Here is a 16,619-nt window from a genome sequence, read left to right on the forward strand (position 1 = left end):
AGTAATGAGATAAAGAGAAACATTATACAGGGGAGGGAGGGGCTCAAGTTTATATATAAGTGTTATATTAGGGTTCTTCATGATTATGAGTATATTATAGGGAAGTCTGGGGGGAGGGGAGGGTTAGGGAGGGTTAGGGAGGTTGGGAAGGTTGGGGGGGAGGTGGGGGGGGAAAAGGGGTGAAAATGTAATTGTAAAACTTTTGCAATAAAAAAAAAAAAGAAATTTTATTCATTTTAATGGGATTTCCTTCTTCATAAATGTGTGTAGCAACTTTCTTCAATCTGATGCCTCTTACATCTGAAAGATGTTAGGCAAAGAAGTGTGGAGTATAAAGCTGCAGCCTGAGCCTAGAAAGGCAGAAGAAAAGAAATCTCCTTTCCTTTTTGCACATTTTTGTCTTCTTTAAGACACTGTTCCAGTAAGTTCTATTGCTGCTCATCAATAAGCTTGGACAATTCACTTCAGGGCTTCTTAGCCCAATTGGTTTATCATCTCTTAATCTTTCAGAATTTGTAGAAATCTGCAGCCACTAAAAAAACAAAAGAGCATCTAATCTATATCATAAAGGGTTCCACAAAGGAAGTAAAAGATTCAACAAAGGAGGTAAATATTACATTTGTGTGAGGTGGAGAATCATAATTCTGATGTTAGAATTTAAGTTCCAAAGGAGTGACTGTCTAAAAGCATCAAACTCTGGAACTTCTTCTGTGCTTGTGTTGCTACTAATTCCCCTAACTTAAGAAAGTTCTTTAGAAGGTAGCAGAATGGATAGCATTTCCTCAATATATCTACCTTCATGTGAATTTTGATCATTCAAAGGAAATACAGTATTTGCAAATAGAAACATGAGCTTTTTATAAGCCCTGCCCTACCTGCTAGTCAGAGAGAAGACTTATGGGAATATTGATCTGGTTTCTCCACCATTGCCATGTTGTGTTTGCTCATTTGCTTTTTGTCTCCAGTCAAGTTGGTAGATAACTCAGGCTCTAAAAATCTCCTGTTTGCTTTCTGACCTCTCGTAACTAACGGGGTATTGGGTGACAGAGATAGCAGGGTTACCAGTTAATAAGTGACTCTGAGCTACAGATGTAAGAGGAAGTGTTAAAAAGGGGGGGAATTAAAGGGTTGAGACAAAAGGAATTCAAATTTGGCAGAAATTCCTTAGTTATTCTACATATAGGACATCCACACATTTTCAAAGGAAATTAATAGACAAATATAAGAAAGATTACATTAGCAGCTCCAATCAAAATAGATTGGAAGCAAGTTGGCAGCAGAAAGTGAAGGAAATTGACATTTAATCAACCTTTCTCTGCCAAGGGCTGCTCCTGGACCTCAGCTGCCAGTCAAAAGCTACACTTCAAAGAAAGAGTGCAGACCTAACACAATGGGTAAAGCCAAAAACTAATTTCAGTTTGAGTTAAATTAAACTCAGTTAATATGTTCCTGGTGTATTTCATAATCCCTCCTCCTACCACTTTAAAAATACAATTCAGTGACACACTTGAAGGATGTAGAGCAGTGTTTCTCAACCTTGGCAATTTTAAGATGAGTGGACTTCAACTCCCAGCATTCCCCAGCCAGGCTGAAGTCCACTCATCTTGAAATTGGCAAGGTTGAGAAACACTGATCTTGGGTATATACCGGTACATATTTCTTTACCCCCTCCAATACGGCTGATGGCTTCTTTGTGGTTGATAATGCTGGAAAACTGTACTTGGTTACCTTTCTAATTAATACTAGCTAAAATAAGGGATCAAATAAGAAACAACTATGGTTTCACAATAAATGTTAAATATTATGGTGGCTGCTGCACCTAGACCCTACAAGTAGCACTTTTTTTAAAAAAAAATTGATTTATATGCTGCCCTTCTCCAGAGACTCAGGGCGGCTTACAGTGCGTTAAGCAATAGCCTTCATACTTTTGTATATTTTATACAAAGTCAGCTTATTGCCGCCACAAACTGGGTCCTCAATTTACCTACCTTAGAAAGGATGGAAGGCTGAGTCAACCTTGAGCCTGGCAAGATTCGAACTTACTTTAATTGCAGACAGCTGGTATTAAATTACAGTGCTTTGTCTGCAGAGCTATCCAGGCTCCTGCACTTTATGGCATTTCATGATACCTTCAGAGATTAATAGCCAGAGCATTCTCCAGATCCTTAGATAGCATTTTCAGCCTAGACGTTTGGTGGAGATTCTAGAAAATGTAAGCTAATAAATGTGGGTGGTAGGCTAGAGAAGACTGAATGATATTGAGTCACAAGTGATAAATCTAAACAAAACAAGAGAGCCACTCAGACCCTGGATATCTCATTCAAGGGATTAATTCAGACATCAGATAAGGGCCATCTCTCCCTTCCCCACACCTTGTGGTTGGAGAGAGATTTTTAAAAATGATATCAGACCCCTTTCTTTAAGAGAACGGGATTGCACCAATTTTTTGACATGGATGCAAGCTCATCCCTGCTTTATTTCTTTCCCAAATTATAACTGTGTAGGTGACTGAAAATGTATGACAACCAAAGTTAAATGAATTACATGATGACTAAGAACTGATGTCTGCAGGCCTAACATCTGTTGATCTGAGGAACTGTTGGGCTAAAATGTACATCATTCCCAGCTGGATAATGGGAGTTGTAGTCCAGGAGATTAAGTTAAAAATGGATATACTTACGGACATTTGTTGGTTAACTGGTTTGTCCATTTTGCCCACTGATTGAAATAGTGATGCTGAGATAACAGGTATATAGACTAGTGTTAGTGACATTCAAAAACTAAATCTCAGTTCTTACCCACGGTACTGAAGTGTAGATGTCCATAGCTAAGTGGGAATTTTAGGAGCTTCAGTCCCACTGTTGTAAGGCTCAAAATTATGGCTGCTATGGAGTTAAGATAATAAAGTGAACAGGTGTTACAAATGACATAATTTGGAACATTTGGAACCTGAGAATTCCAACATGAACTTCAATAACATAAGAATCATCCAAACACTTTTATCCCAGTGGTCATTTAAAAACGTTTCAATATGTTGCCCTGTAGATTCATTTAAATACAATTCAAATTCCTAGTACTGTGTGTTAATCCCATCACCTGCTTCAGGACAGAGGATTTGAAGATTAACTCTTTTGTTAAACTTTGCATAAGAGCTTTTAAGTGCATTTACATCTTACTTCAGCTGCTACAACTTCCTTTAGCAAATTATCTATTTAAATTTTGGAAGCTCTGAATTGAACTCAGGCAAAAGCCAATTCAGCTACACAAAACTCTTTGCAATATTTCTTTTATTACAGTGTTTCTTCATTTGCATTGACCAATTGTGTCTTCCTTTTATTTTTTTTACTTATTTTTTGACTGATTGTCTCAGAGAAAGACTCCACTCCTAGTGACTAGATTTTCTCCTTGATCATATTATTTCAATATCATGTGCTTAGCCTTAGAGTCTGATAGAGCTATAGATGAGGAAAATAAGTTAATTTTTTGAAATTTATAAAATTTCAAACTTGTATTCACCAGATATCAAATGATGCATTGATAATATTGAAACTTAAATATAATTACAACAATACACACAAAGCATCAGCTTGCAATGTTCTGCGTTTTCATATGTGATTTAGGAAAAATAAAACATTTTCGCAAATAAATCTTTACTCCACACAATACCAGTATCCCTTTTAGATTTAGAATCCAGTTGCTGCGTTTCTCTATAATTAACCCTTCACGTTCCTATCAGCTGTGCAAATGTAAATTTCAAAGTTTCAAAAAAAAAAAGTTTTAAATTGTCACTTGCCTTGATTTTCAGATATCCCGATATTGCTGCAGTCTCTTTACCCATTCATGGTCAGCAAATTGCAGCTGAACTCTGATGTAAATCCAGGTATGTTGCTGTAAATTTCTGAAAGGGGAAGAATTCTTGGATGTATCCCTTTTTTTCTGGCCATCAGCGGTGTTCAGTGTTTATTTCTAGATAGCAGCTGAGCCTCCACCAGGATACAGGGTTACCATTATGGTGTATTATGATAAATGTATTGGATTTTTAAATTTAGCCAAATAGCACAACAGCTCTGAAACAAGGTAAAAAATCCAACTTAATCCAATGAGGACTTTAAGGAGAAGACCTGGTTCCCTTACATACCCAATGTATCAGTTCAAAAAGACAAAAGAATCCCCTCTCCATTCACTACCGGCTGATGAGTCAGCAGACCTGGGCACAACCTATTGTTCCCCCTGAGGTCCTTGATAAACAAGTCAGTGAAGAGAATGTCCTCTTCAAAGGAAGAACTCTAATTCCAGGCTAAGGTTCTCCAAGAGAATAATCCTAGAATCAGCCTCAGGCTTTCTGAAAGAGGTTTCTGATCAGGTTTCTGGGATTACCTTGTCAACTGGGTTTTCTGGACCCATCTAGCCTAAATGTGATTTGCTAATTTCTCTCTAGCAGTTGGTGAGGTCCCAGCCATGTGGCTGCCTTAATCAATGCATAAATGTGGCTTTGAAGATTGTTAACTAAAACTCTTAAATTACACAAAAAAGGATATATATTATATCCGTAGAGTTAAGGAAGAAGTTTGGCCCTGGACTCATGCCCTGTGAAACTGTGGCTTGTTAACTACAACTAGTGTATAAACTACACCTACTTACTGGTAATCTATATTTACAAACCACAAGGCCCATCTGGCCTGTGGAGCAAATGCTTAGCTTAGAAATATGTTTATTTTAGTAACAAAACTGAGTCACAGAGAAAGGTCCTAAGCCCTTAGATTTTATCTTCCTTCTTTTCTGATTGAAGTTGGGAAGGAATTTTGCTATTGGTTATGTAGCTCAGAATCAGAAAGCCTTGCTAATGTACTAGAAATCTCTCAAAAAGATCTACCAGCAGATCCCAATTTACATTATGCCCGCCCATTTCTTTGTTACAGCTGCATATCACTCTGAAATTATTCCACAGGTATATTGTTACACCTTTGGAAGAGGGAGGAGGGAATGGCAGTTGTTGGATTTCTGCTTGCCATTCTGCTATAAAAGGCACAGGAACTGAGTGAAGGCATAATTAGCAAACTTCATTTTCCCTACTGCTCTAGAATTGCCATGAAACTCCTTACCTATTTCTGCTTACCATATGCTGGGTAAAGTGCCAGAGACACAGCAAGTCAAAACCTAATGAACTGCATTTTAATGTATTGTTTCTCAGCCTAAAGACATGTGGACTCCCAGAATTCCCCAGTCAGCCATGTTTTAAGCATCTGATAAAACAGTGTAGCCCTTGTAGGCAAGATATACACTGTAATTTATAAGCATCATTTGCAGCATCTAATCTTCATGTTTTTAACATAATAAAGTATCCCCTGATTTTATTTCAAAGGAGGTTACTCTCTACCCACAATATTTTGTTAATATGTTTTTTCCTCTTCTTTTTAGTGCATGCTAGAAGGAGGTGGATGGAGACGATAAAACACAAACACTAGATGAAGAATCAAATTTTGTTTTATCAGGCAAGCTATGTTGGGTTATATCACTGAGTGTTGTATCTTATGATTTATGATTATTGTATTTATGATTATGATCATGATTTATCACTTGGTGCTTGTATGTACACTGAGAGTTTATGCACCAGAGACAAATTCTGTGTGTTCAATCACACTTGACCAATAAAGAATTCTATATTACTCCTTTATTCTAGGTCAATATCTAACACAACCTTCTCCGTGATGGCCAGTTTTAGTCCCAAGACTTCTGCAGGTATCAGGTCAGGGCAACCGATATACCATGATCCTAGCAGAGGATTACTGTAATTCATTTCTTAATGGAAAGTTCAAGAAACTAAATTCATGTATTATGCACTGTCCATTGAACTTAATGGAGTTTATTTTGTGTGGGTGCACATAGGATTCCATTGTTACAATCCCTTGGACTCTTCCCTAAAAACAAGCATGATAAATTCAGCACAGCTTACTTCTAAGTTAATATATTTTTGCTACTCAAAATATACTGTTGAAGAAGCAACAGTTATACAATAACAATGGTCTTCCACATTTTCCACAGGGGTGATGTGGAGACCACAATGAATAACATTTCCTAGCAGTTAGATTCTCTTGGGTTCAGATCTTGTGTTTAGTTGGTTATAACTATGGGGTTTGAAGAAGCCATAATGGCAGGGTTTGGCAATCATGCTAAATCAAACACAGTTTCAAACCACAGGGAGGGTTGAAATGCAAATCTACCTGAGCTGTACTTTCAGTCTAAATACCGAGTCCTTTTTTTAAAAAAATGATTTTTCCTTACACAAGAAATATTACTTGGCAAAACAACATAGCTAGATGATAGATAGATAGATAGATAGATAGATAGATAGATAGATAGATAGATAGATAGATCTCTCTGAATGAAGGATAAATGAAGCCTAGTCATCCTATACATAGTTGTTCAATTGTAACTTCACTTGTGGCAGTGAGTAACATGCAGTATTGCATTGCACCTGGAAGTAATAGTCTTAAGCAGTGTACAGAGTGCCAAACAATCTGCACTTCTCAATATGCACTTCTCAATCTTTCCTCAACATCTCACTCTGCTGAATAGAAGAGTTGATCCAAACTCTGAGAGAGACCACAACAGTCTTCTTCAGATTTTGTAGGTAATTCACTGCTGATTTTACTTTTGGCTTTTGCTGATTGTCCATGGTTATGGATCAGGGGGAAATGAAGAATATTTTTTAGAATATGATAGACTTACATGTTAAACTTAAGGGTGACAGGACAATTCAAAGAATACATACAGTTGACAATCTAATCGCAACCTCAGATATGAAGTCAGTGATATTGAATATACCGTTAAAGTTAGAATCATGAGCATTTGCTCCAGAAAAAGTTCTACTGTGTTTGATTTATTTCTAAATTTCTAACCATAAGGTAGGATTTACTGGTTAGTCCTAATTTAAATAAGACCTACAACTAAATTTTTAAAAAACCATTCAGATAAATTATGAAAATTTCTACTGTTTTGACTTTTAAGAGGTATAAAACATTTAGAAAATGGGCATATAGTCTTTTCAAGAATAAGGGCCACATTTGACAGTTTTTATATGGAGAGCTAAAGATCAAACTTCTCATAAATGTGTGATCAGGAAAAAAACTAAATAAATATACATATTTAATTAAAATAAACAATAATTATTCTTAATGAATTCAAGAGTCAGTGGTGGGTTCCTCCCGGTTCAGTCCGGTTCGGCCGAGCCAGTAGCGGTGACAATATGATGTCACCGAACCGGTTCTCCACCCCCCCCGCCGTCCCCCCCTACGTTATTCTTACCTTTTATTTGGTCCCACCCCCAATCTATTGCTGCCTCCTCAGTCCCAGCTGATGACTAGAGGGAAAAAAACTGTTTAAACTCTTGCCGCGGGGCTTCAAAGGGCCGTCCTACAGCTGATCAGTATTAAAAGCAAAGAAATGAGTCGGGTCGTAAGTGCGAGGACTGGTCGTAAGTGCGAGGACCTTCCAGAAATGACTCTGACCAGCTAGCCACGCCCATCTAGTCACATGACCTCCAAGCCACACCCACAAAATAAGCCACGCCCACAGAATCGGTAGTAAAAAAAATTAGAACCCACCTCTGTCAATAGTGTTTTTTTGTCATTTGTAAACTTAGGTGGCAATTTTTGGATGGTTTCTAGAGGTTTCGGGGGGGGGGGTCACACAAAGGGTTTGTGGGGTATAAGTGGAAAATTGGAAAATTGCCGACTCTATTTGATTTAAACTTTTTAATAATGGTATCAAGAAATGCCCAAAAGAAAATAATAAATATCCATTACGTAATGAAGAAGGAAACATGGAGAGGAACACATTTACTTTTGTTGTTAGTCAAATCTCAAAATCTTTAATCAAACAGTAACAGTGCAGCCATCTCTCTTATTAATTGGAAACCAGTAAGGATAATTGTAGGACTTCTTCAATATTCCAGAAGTATTTTTTTGAATAAAAATATTGAATTATTCAAGCCAGACATTTCAGTAGAAACAGAAGGAAAAAGAAATTAAAACAGATTGGAAAAGTGGTTTATTTTTTGTGTTTTTTCTCTTCAATTTTTCAGCCAACCTCCACAAAAACACTATGTTAGATCAGAGTCCAAAGTGGGATTTATGTGAGAGAGAATTTCAGCTTTGGTGGACCAATCAACTTGTTTCTTTATCAGTGCATTAGCTGATATATTATGTGTCTGGGTCAAGAGTAATGGAGAAATTTGAAAAAAATCTTTGTATGAGTGTCAAATGTGCTTTGTGAGGAAAACATCTTTACTACAATAAGGGGTGTGATTCTCATGAGGCAGTGAGATATCAGCTAATCTGGTATCCAGTGAAGTTTTCATGGGTTCAATCCATTTAAGCAGTGAAGGTGAAAGGCAACTTGTTCCACTATATAAAAATTTGAGGCAGGATTGGGGTCCCCCGATTCCATTCTCACACCTGAAGAGCGATAGGGTAGTCCAGGCTATATATACGATATATCTCAACTACAACCTTAGCTCAACTTTAAAATGGGAATAGTCCTACTTCACTGGGTTGTGATGGCAGTGAAAAAGCTGAAGAGTGTGAACCACATTACAAGCGTAAGCCATATTACAACTGTATATGTGGACTGAAAACATATTTCTATTTTAAAAAGTCCACCAATGCTAATAGTGTATGAAACAGTATCAGATGCACTCACAATGTTTGTTCTCACTCCGCATCAAAAACATCTGGAAAATTGTTTACAAAGGGGATATTGCAAATATTTTACTCCATGGGACCTATCAAATCAACGGGTGGCTTAATAAGGAGTCAATATTGATCCATGTGAACATACACAGACATGCAAAAGCTTATTCTTCATTAAGAACAGGAATAATTCTCTGAAATATTTCAGAGTGTAACCCATTCTGGTACTTGACCCAGGACATCAAAGTATCTCAAAGAGGAACAAGAAGACTGGGACAAACAAGGATAACTGGAAGTTGAAATTTCTCTTAGTTTTAATCATCTTTGTCTTTGGCGCCATGTTTCAGGATACGGGTGAACTCCACATAGTTAAAGTTGCCTTTCTTGTTAATTGGAGCTTCTCGATACATCTCATCTACTTCCTCATCTGTAAAACGATCACCCATGGTGGTAAGCAGTTCACGCAGGTGATCTTCATGAATGAAGCCTGCATTAGAGACAAAGAGGGGAAAGAAGGACTGAGATGTGTCCATTAAAAGGAGAAAGACGCTGCCCTCCATGAGATATGGTAAGATGGCCAACAGGGGCAGCAGAAGTGATTAAGAAGTTAACACTGGCTTTTGCTTCATGTTCCAGTGAATTTCTGAAATGAACTGTGACCCTCCTAAATCATTGCTATTTGAAAAAAAAAGGATTTCTATTATTTAATCCAAACATATATTTTTTTTCTCCAGCAGTTTGGCTGCTCTTTCCTTTCAGGGATGTGAAACTTATCAGAATGGGATTGTGCTTGGTATTATGCCACAGATGACACTCCCTAAAATGGTCATGCCCAAAACCTGAGACTTAATTAATATGAAATAATTTGTTTACTGTGCATTCTATTATAATAACAGTAACAGAGTTGGAAGGGACCTTGGAGGTCATCTAGTCCAACCCCCTGCTCATGCAGGAGACCTATACTAGGGATTCGAACCGCCGAACTGCCGACCTTTCTGATTGACAAGCTCAGCATCTTAGTCACTGAGCCACCTAGCCAGGTTAATTCAATAAATTCTTCCTCTGGTCACGTTAAAAATAATTGTTTAGAAGAAACATTTGAGGCTGCACACAAGACTTTTATGGGAGGGAATTACATTCAGCCTAGGCTTATAACATGCACCTTTCATTCATTTCAATACAAAGATCTCTTCGGGGCAAGACTGATTTAATTTAGTATTATGGAAGAAAAAAATATTTGCTTTGGGTGGCTCAAAGAAATTCCACAAACCTAGCCCCAGACACCATAGATCAGTGTTTCTCAACCTTGGTAGCTTGAAGATGGGTGGACTTCAACTCCCAGAATCCCCCAGGCAGTGCTGCTGGCTGGGGGATTCTGGGAGTTGAAGTCCACTCATCTTCAAGCTACCAAGGTTGAGAAACACCGCCATAGATGGTTCATAATACACCCAAATGAGTCTATACTATTGGATCTATCTGTTGCTGCAAGCAAGCTCTCACAGATGGCTTAGCAAGAAATTCCCATTTGCATTACAGAAAGGATCTGTTCTGATCATACCTGTGGCTTCCTCATCAAAGCAGGCAAAAGCATTTCGAATGACATCTTCTGGATCTGTGCCATTCAGTTTCTCCCCAAACATAGTGAGGAACATAGTGAAATTGATGGGTCCAGGTGCTTCACTCATCATACCTTCCAAGTACTCATCTGTAGGATTTTTCCCTGAAAGATGCAATCAGCCAAGAAATTAGGCTTTCATTCAGTGCCCTGGTCCAACTGAATTCTTCTTAGAAGCTTATTTTGGATCCTTTTCCAGCTCCAACAGGAGACAATTAAAGATCAGGGAATTAGAACTGGAATTAATCAGCACATCAAACCCAGTCTTTCTTTTGCTACACCAAGTCAGTAGAAGATTCCTAGACGTTAGTCACTAAGGAAGTCAATGGAACAAATTATGATTTATGGTTGTATTCATATAGCATGTTAAGCCAATTAAAAAAACATGTGCCATCTTACCCATGTTCCCCATATATATTTTTTTACCAAATCATTAGTTTTATTATGTTATCCGGCTCCAGAGTGGTGTCCATTTTCAGTACGCAGAAACAGAAATCTGTACTAGAGGGAGCTTCAAGGGATATTTTAAAAAGCCAAAATACAGATACAACTACACAATCAAAGCCCCACCCCTTTGCTGGTGTTTTGCACAGATAAAAAGGCATGGGGCTTTGCTTGCACAATCACAACTTCCATCTTGATTTTATTTTTTTTTTGACCTGCCCTCCAAGAGAAGCCCCTGGTTTGGGTTTACATATATGTGTTAAAAAATAAGTTGCATTAAGGAATTATTCTCGGTAGGTTTGCATAGAATTGGATTCTAAAATTGAATAGGATAGGTTTTCTTTGGATAACATAATTCTCCAAAAATTAGATAATGGAAAGAGAAGAACAATAAGAAAAAAACTGTACAGTGTGATAGTTGTACAAGTGGCCTGGCAGGTATTCCAACAGGGTTATTTATTTATTGGTTCGATTTATATGCCACCCTTCTCTGGAGACTCAGGGTGGCTTACAATGCATTAAGCAATAGCCTTCATACTTTTGTATATACCTGCTTAGTAGGGCTTTCGGGGAGCCCCCAAGCGGTGTTATTTTTTATATAAAGTCAGCTTATTGCCCCCACAATCCGGGTCCTCATTTTACCTACCTCGGAAGGATGGAAGGCTGAGTCAACCTTGAGCCTGGTGAGATTTGAACTTGCAGTAATTGCAGGCAGCTGGTGCTATTTAACAGCACTTTAGTCTGCTGTGCCACCAAGGCTCTTGGGTTAGCTCCGATCTACAGGGGATCTACACCAAAGATCTGAATCTACACAATATGAGCCTATCAGAGTAGACCCTTTGCCCCTTCTCTGTTTCTGAGGGGCTTCCCCATAACACCAGACCAGTGCTAGGAGAGGGCCTTGGAGATGGAGTACTCAAAATGCAAAGAAGCAGATGAAGAATGGCTGTTGAAATGGGGAAATATATACTGGAGAAGAAATATTGCCCACTGATATAAATGGGGAGGAAATCCCAGTTTGCAATTATGAGCATTGCACTCAAGCCTGCAGAATCCCAATTACAGCACTCCTTCAAATTTGGTTCATCATTAAAGAAAACAAAATAACTTTTTTTTTTTAACCTTCACAGTGGTATAGTTGACTGCCCTCTAGGGGCAATCTGTAGGCATGCCTTTCTTCCTCTACATTTTAACACCTTCCTAATTCCTTTCTGATTATTTCATCCCTTACAGTCATTGTTTTCTTATTTTTAATGTTTTTTAGCTGATTCAAGGTGAATTTTCTAGCACCAAGGGAACAGTTTAACAACTGTGGATTCCAATAACACAGCAAGCTGAAATGTGGTTGGCAAATTGTGCCTCAAGAGTTGTTCAGTGAACTTAGTCTGGTTTTTGGTTCAATGGGTTTTGTAAAGCACAGTGGTAGGTTGCCCCCGGTTCGCACTATAGAAAAACTGGCAGAAGGCTCCGCCCACCGACCCCAACATCATCAAAACTTCTGCGCATGTGCAGAAGCTTCTGCACTTCTGCAGAAGAGCTCGCGCGAGCGGCCACGCTGCAAACCGGTAGTAAAGGTAAAGGTAAGTAGAACCCACCCCTGCTCAGGCAGTTGTATTGATTCAGGAAACCATTCAGCCAACCTTTGTTAGTGTGTTGTAGGTACATTGCTAAAGTATTTAGAATATAGATACTGTTTGATTTGGATTTCACCAATCGGCCCAATTTTAAGTAGACAGTTGTAGATAATTGCATAAAAATTATCTAAGAAAAAGCTAGATGAAGAAGAATAAACAATATATCTATGAAGTTGAGTAGACCCTCCATTATTAAGGGTTATATTTCTTAATAATACAATACTCAGGTATTTCTCTTTGCAGAATGCTTTGGAAAAGCATGTAGCTGACTATTGTAAGAAAGAAGCTGAACTAAATTATAACTGATTCAGCCCAGCAATTTATACATAAGTGATCAGTCGTAACTCAAGGACTATCTGTAATTAATTGGAAAACATCAGCATTTGGCATTGTTTTTCAGAAAAAGATTCAGACCAGGTTCTACAGCAGAACTGCATTAATTTGTTTGGTCTGATATTGCAGCAACTTGTTATGTAAGTGCTGATATTATAATTTGTTAACTTTGCTATATGGTTCAGACTACTGTATTAAAGAAACCTTGGTGTAATGTGTGAATCCAGTCTAAAAGCAAACAGTTCATGACTAGCATTTAAGAAAGAAGGCAGTCTGAAACTGAAACTGATGATAGGGAGATCATGTACACTCAGAAATCTCAAAAATATCAGTATCTGATCCAGTGCAAATTTAAGATGTGTAGACTTCAGCTTCCAGAATTCTCCAGCCAGCAAAAGCTTACTCGAGTATATGAGGCATAATCCTCAATGTAGTGTCCACCAGAAGAATTGACTTTATCCCCCATTATATTCAACAGAATGGCCATAGAGATGGATGTTGCATCTAGTAGATCTGGAGGGCACTACATTGGGAGCAAGCTGTGGAAGACAGCAGTCAGAGGGACACACTATGACTTCCACAGTATTATCTTTGACAGGGTCTCTCACATGACCACAGGGGGTATTAAAAGAAAGGTCAAGATGCCCCGCCTCTTTTTAATATGCATTGCACTTGCAAAGCATATCAAAGGACGTGATCTTTGACGACCTTTTGACTCCCCTACAGGAGCCCCTGGATCCATCCTCATTTTAGTACAGTATAGTAGAGGAGACAAGAGAGAGGAAGGGAAATTATTTTTACTAGAACACTTATTCCTCTAAAGTGTTTAGGGTCCACATAGGCACAAACATCAATTGGCAGTAAAGAATTAATATATTTTGCTATCTCTTACTGTTCATCTCTATTTTTGAACAATTGCATGCCCTAGTTAGGTATTAGTGCTGCTAAATGTATAGATCATTTAGTTTATCAATTAAGAATGATATTAAGATGTCTTGATTGGCCTACCTAATCATATGTTTATTGAGAATGTACTTATACCTATTTGAATAAAAAAACCGATATCAAATGTCTAATAATTGCTAGCTATATGAGGACTTTTAATGCTAGATTTGCAGGACATTCCTGTGGAGCTCTTTATATCAGAGGCAAGCAACTCTTTGGCATGGAGGCACTGGACAGTTCTTATTTCAATGGTTAAGGTCACAGGAAATAGGACAGTGACTCGCTGGATGAAGTGATGTCCCATTTTGTACCCCCCCCCTGTGTGTGTGTGGTGTTATATGTTGAATTTTCTAGAGTGTAAGACCCTATATAAATGGTATCCCTCTTTCAGGGAATCAGATGAGAAAGAAAACTGTTTTACAAGTTCCACATTAATGGCAGAACATCTAATTGTGAGTCTAGGAAGCCTCGTGTTGGACACTGCAATTTAGAGAACCTCATTCATAAATTCTGAGCTCAGTTCTTTCAACCTTCCAGTCTAGACAAGCCTAGCATTTAGAACTAGCATTTTCTTATTTGCTCTGGCAAATAAGAAAATTTGCCAGAGCAAATGTGGGATAGTAGTTAAGAGTGTTAGACTAGACTTGAGGCGACCAGATTTCAGAGTTCACTCAGCCAGGAAGTTCTTTGAATAACCACAGGCTATTTATTATAGTTTGGCTATAATAGTTTCTTTTGAAGTAATGAAAAGAAGTATATAGTTAATTATGTTTCTCATAAATTATCTTAGGTAAACTCCACATACTGCAACATTATTGGGCATGTCTGTGCTACTCAACTTTTTACAGAAAGATATAGCACTTTGGACAATTAAAATTCACCCATATACAGGTAGTCCTCGACTTACGCCCAAAATTGGGACCAGAATTTTCATTGCTAACTACTAAACAATTCAGATGAGTTGCAACCACTTTTATGGGTAAATTTTTACAAATTTCTACAACCTTTTTTGCCATGGTTGTTAAATGAATCACTGTAGTTGTTAAGCGAATCACATGGTCATTAAGCAAATGTGGCTCCCCCCATTGATTTCGCTTGCTGGAAGCCAGCTGAAAAGGTTCCAAATGGTGATCATATGACCCTGAGGCTTAACACTGCATGCAGTTTTCTTGATGGAGTTTCAAAAGTGGTTTTTGATCACCTTCTTCTGGGGCATGTCTTCAGTCTTACGGTCTAACCTACAGCCCTGGTTCTGTCTAACACTCTCCCATCCAAATAACCAACCAGACCTAATCTTTTTCAAGTTTTCTGCCTACCTGAGATTGGTTCTATCTTTTGCTTACTGTGTTATTTTTCTGCTTGCATGGAATTCTTAATATAAAAAGGTAAAAGTTCCCCTCACAGTTACAGTATGTGCTAGTCGTTCCCGACTCTAGGGGGCAGTGCTCATCTCTGTTTCAAAGCCGAAGAGCCAGCGCTGTCCGAAGACGTCTCCGTGGTCATGTGGCCGGCATGACTAAACGCCAAAGGCACACCGATCGCTGTTATCTTCCCACCAAAGGTGGTCCCTATTTTTTCTACTTGCATTTTTTACGTGCTTTCGAACTGCTAGGTTGGCAGAAGTGGGACAAGTAATGGGAGCTCACCCTGTTATGCAGCACTAGGGATTCGAACCGCTGAACTGCCGACCTTTCGATCGACAAACTCAGTGTCTTAGCCACTGAACCACCGCATCCCTTTTATTCTTAATATAAGGGAGTATTAAAAAGGTAATCTCTCCTGCCTTGAATCCTTTACCTCCTCATTCAGCTGTATATTCAAATATTCAGAGATCAGGATATTCGGATATCAAGATATTCAGAGGTCAAGTTTCAGAGCTAAGGATATTTCTGCAGTTCAAAGTAAAGAATAGATTAAAATTAAAGAAATCCTGATACTTTTGTAGCCTTTCAAATGTTGCTGAACTACACCTCCTATCAACCCTTTCAATCATCATATTAATTGGGACTACTAGGGGATGTTGTTGGAAAATGTCTACAAGATCTCAGCCTTTTCTTATCAGTTCTACTCAATGCACTATATGGCGCTGGATTAAATTTATTTTCCTACCTAGAGAAGCCAGCATGTCATGTAGATCCTCTTTATCAATGAATCCATCACGGTTTTGGTCAATCATATTAAAAGCCTCCTTGAACTCCTGGATCTGTGATTGGTCGAACATGGCAAAGACATTGGAGGTGGCACGCTGAGGGCGCTTCTTGGTGGTCTTTGCCTTGGCTCGTTTGCTGGACATTTTGCTGGAGTTTTTGTTGGCCTGTGAAACAAAATAGAAATTATTTAAAAAGTAGTCTGAATAAACCTACAAAAAAACCCAAATTTTTCTCATTTCTTGCATCCTTTGGCTTTTCATCTAGGAATCTCTTAAGAGGTTCTCAGTGTTTTGCAATGTAGGCAGCATCTTACATGGCATCACAGCTCCATTGAATTAAATTGGACTTCTTCATAAACCTACGAAGATCTGTGCTAACTCTGGCTCTCTTCACACAATATACTGAGATAGGTTAGAGAAAGATTTAGCAGCTTCATTTACAGAGCACATGAAGCATTGTTAATTCGTTTTTGTCAGCTATGTTTTCTTTTAGACATCATACAAATCCAGCCTGTTTTGTTAGTGGTAAATATATCCTATGAATACAGACATTGGATTAATTCAGTATTTGGGTTAAGTATGCTGGGTAAAAGGAGTCTTTAGAAAAAATAATTTGTTTTTGGAGAGTTTAAGTCTCCAAAAATTGTGAGATTATTATGTGATATTGGAAAATAAAACTATGGGCTTTTTTTCAATACTATATATATTTCTTAATCAAGAGTAAACATCCTGACCCACTCCAAGTATCTTGCATAACACATCCTGCATCCCTTTGCTGTTGGCCATGCTGAAGTTCAAACATGTGTTAC

The 16,619-nt window shown here is 38.2% G+C and overlaps 1 protein-coding gene across 2 annotated transcripts in view; it reads right to left on the reverse strand.

Annotated features, from left to right (window-relative positions):
- Positions 1–7,842: 7,842 nt before the first annotated feature.
- MYL9 (myosin light chain 9) overlaps positions 7,843–16,619 on the reverse strand; it is a 41,247-nt gene continuing 32,470 nt past the window's right edge. For both annotated transcript variants that reach the window (XM_087889216.1, XM_034414007.3), the window contains exons 2-4: positions 15,771–15,975; positions 10,249–10,410; positions 7,843–9,177 (exon numbers count right to left, since the gene is read on the reverse strand). In XM_087889216.1, coding sequence (XP_087745342.1) covers positions 9,005–9,177; positions 10,249–10,410; positions 15,771–15,975 — 540 coding nt within the window. In that variant the 3' untranslated portion in view covers positions 7,843–9,004. The remainder of the gene's footprint in view (positions 9,178–10,248; positions 10,411–15,770; positions 15,976–16,619) is intronic.

This window comes from Pantherophis guttatus, chromosome 3 (genome assembly GCF_059756535.1).
Source record: "Pantherophis guttatus breed Tessera chromosome 3, ASM5975653v1, whole genome shotgun sequence".
NCBI classification, from domain to species: domain Eukaryota; kingdom Metazoa; phylum Chordata; class Lepidosauria; order Squamata; family Colubridae; genus Pantherophis; species Pantherophis guttatus.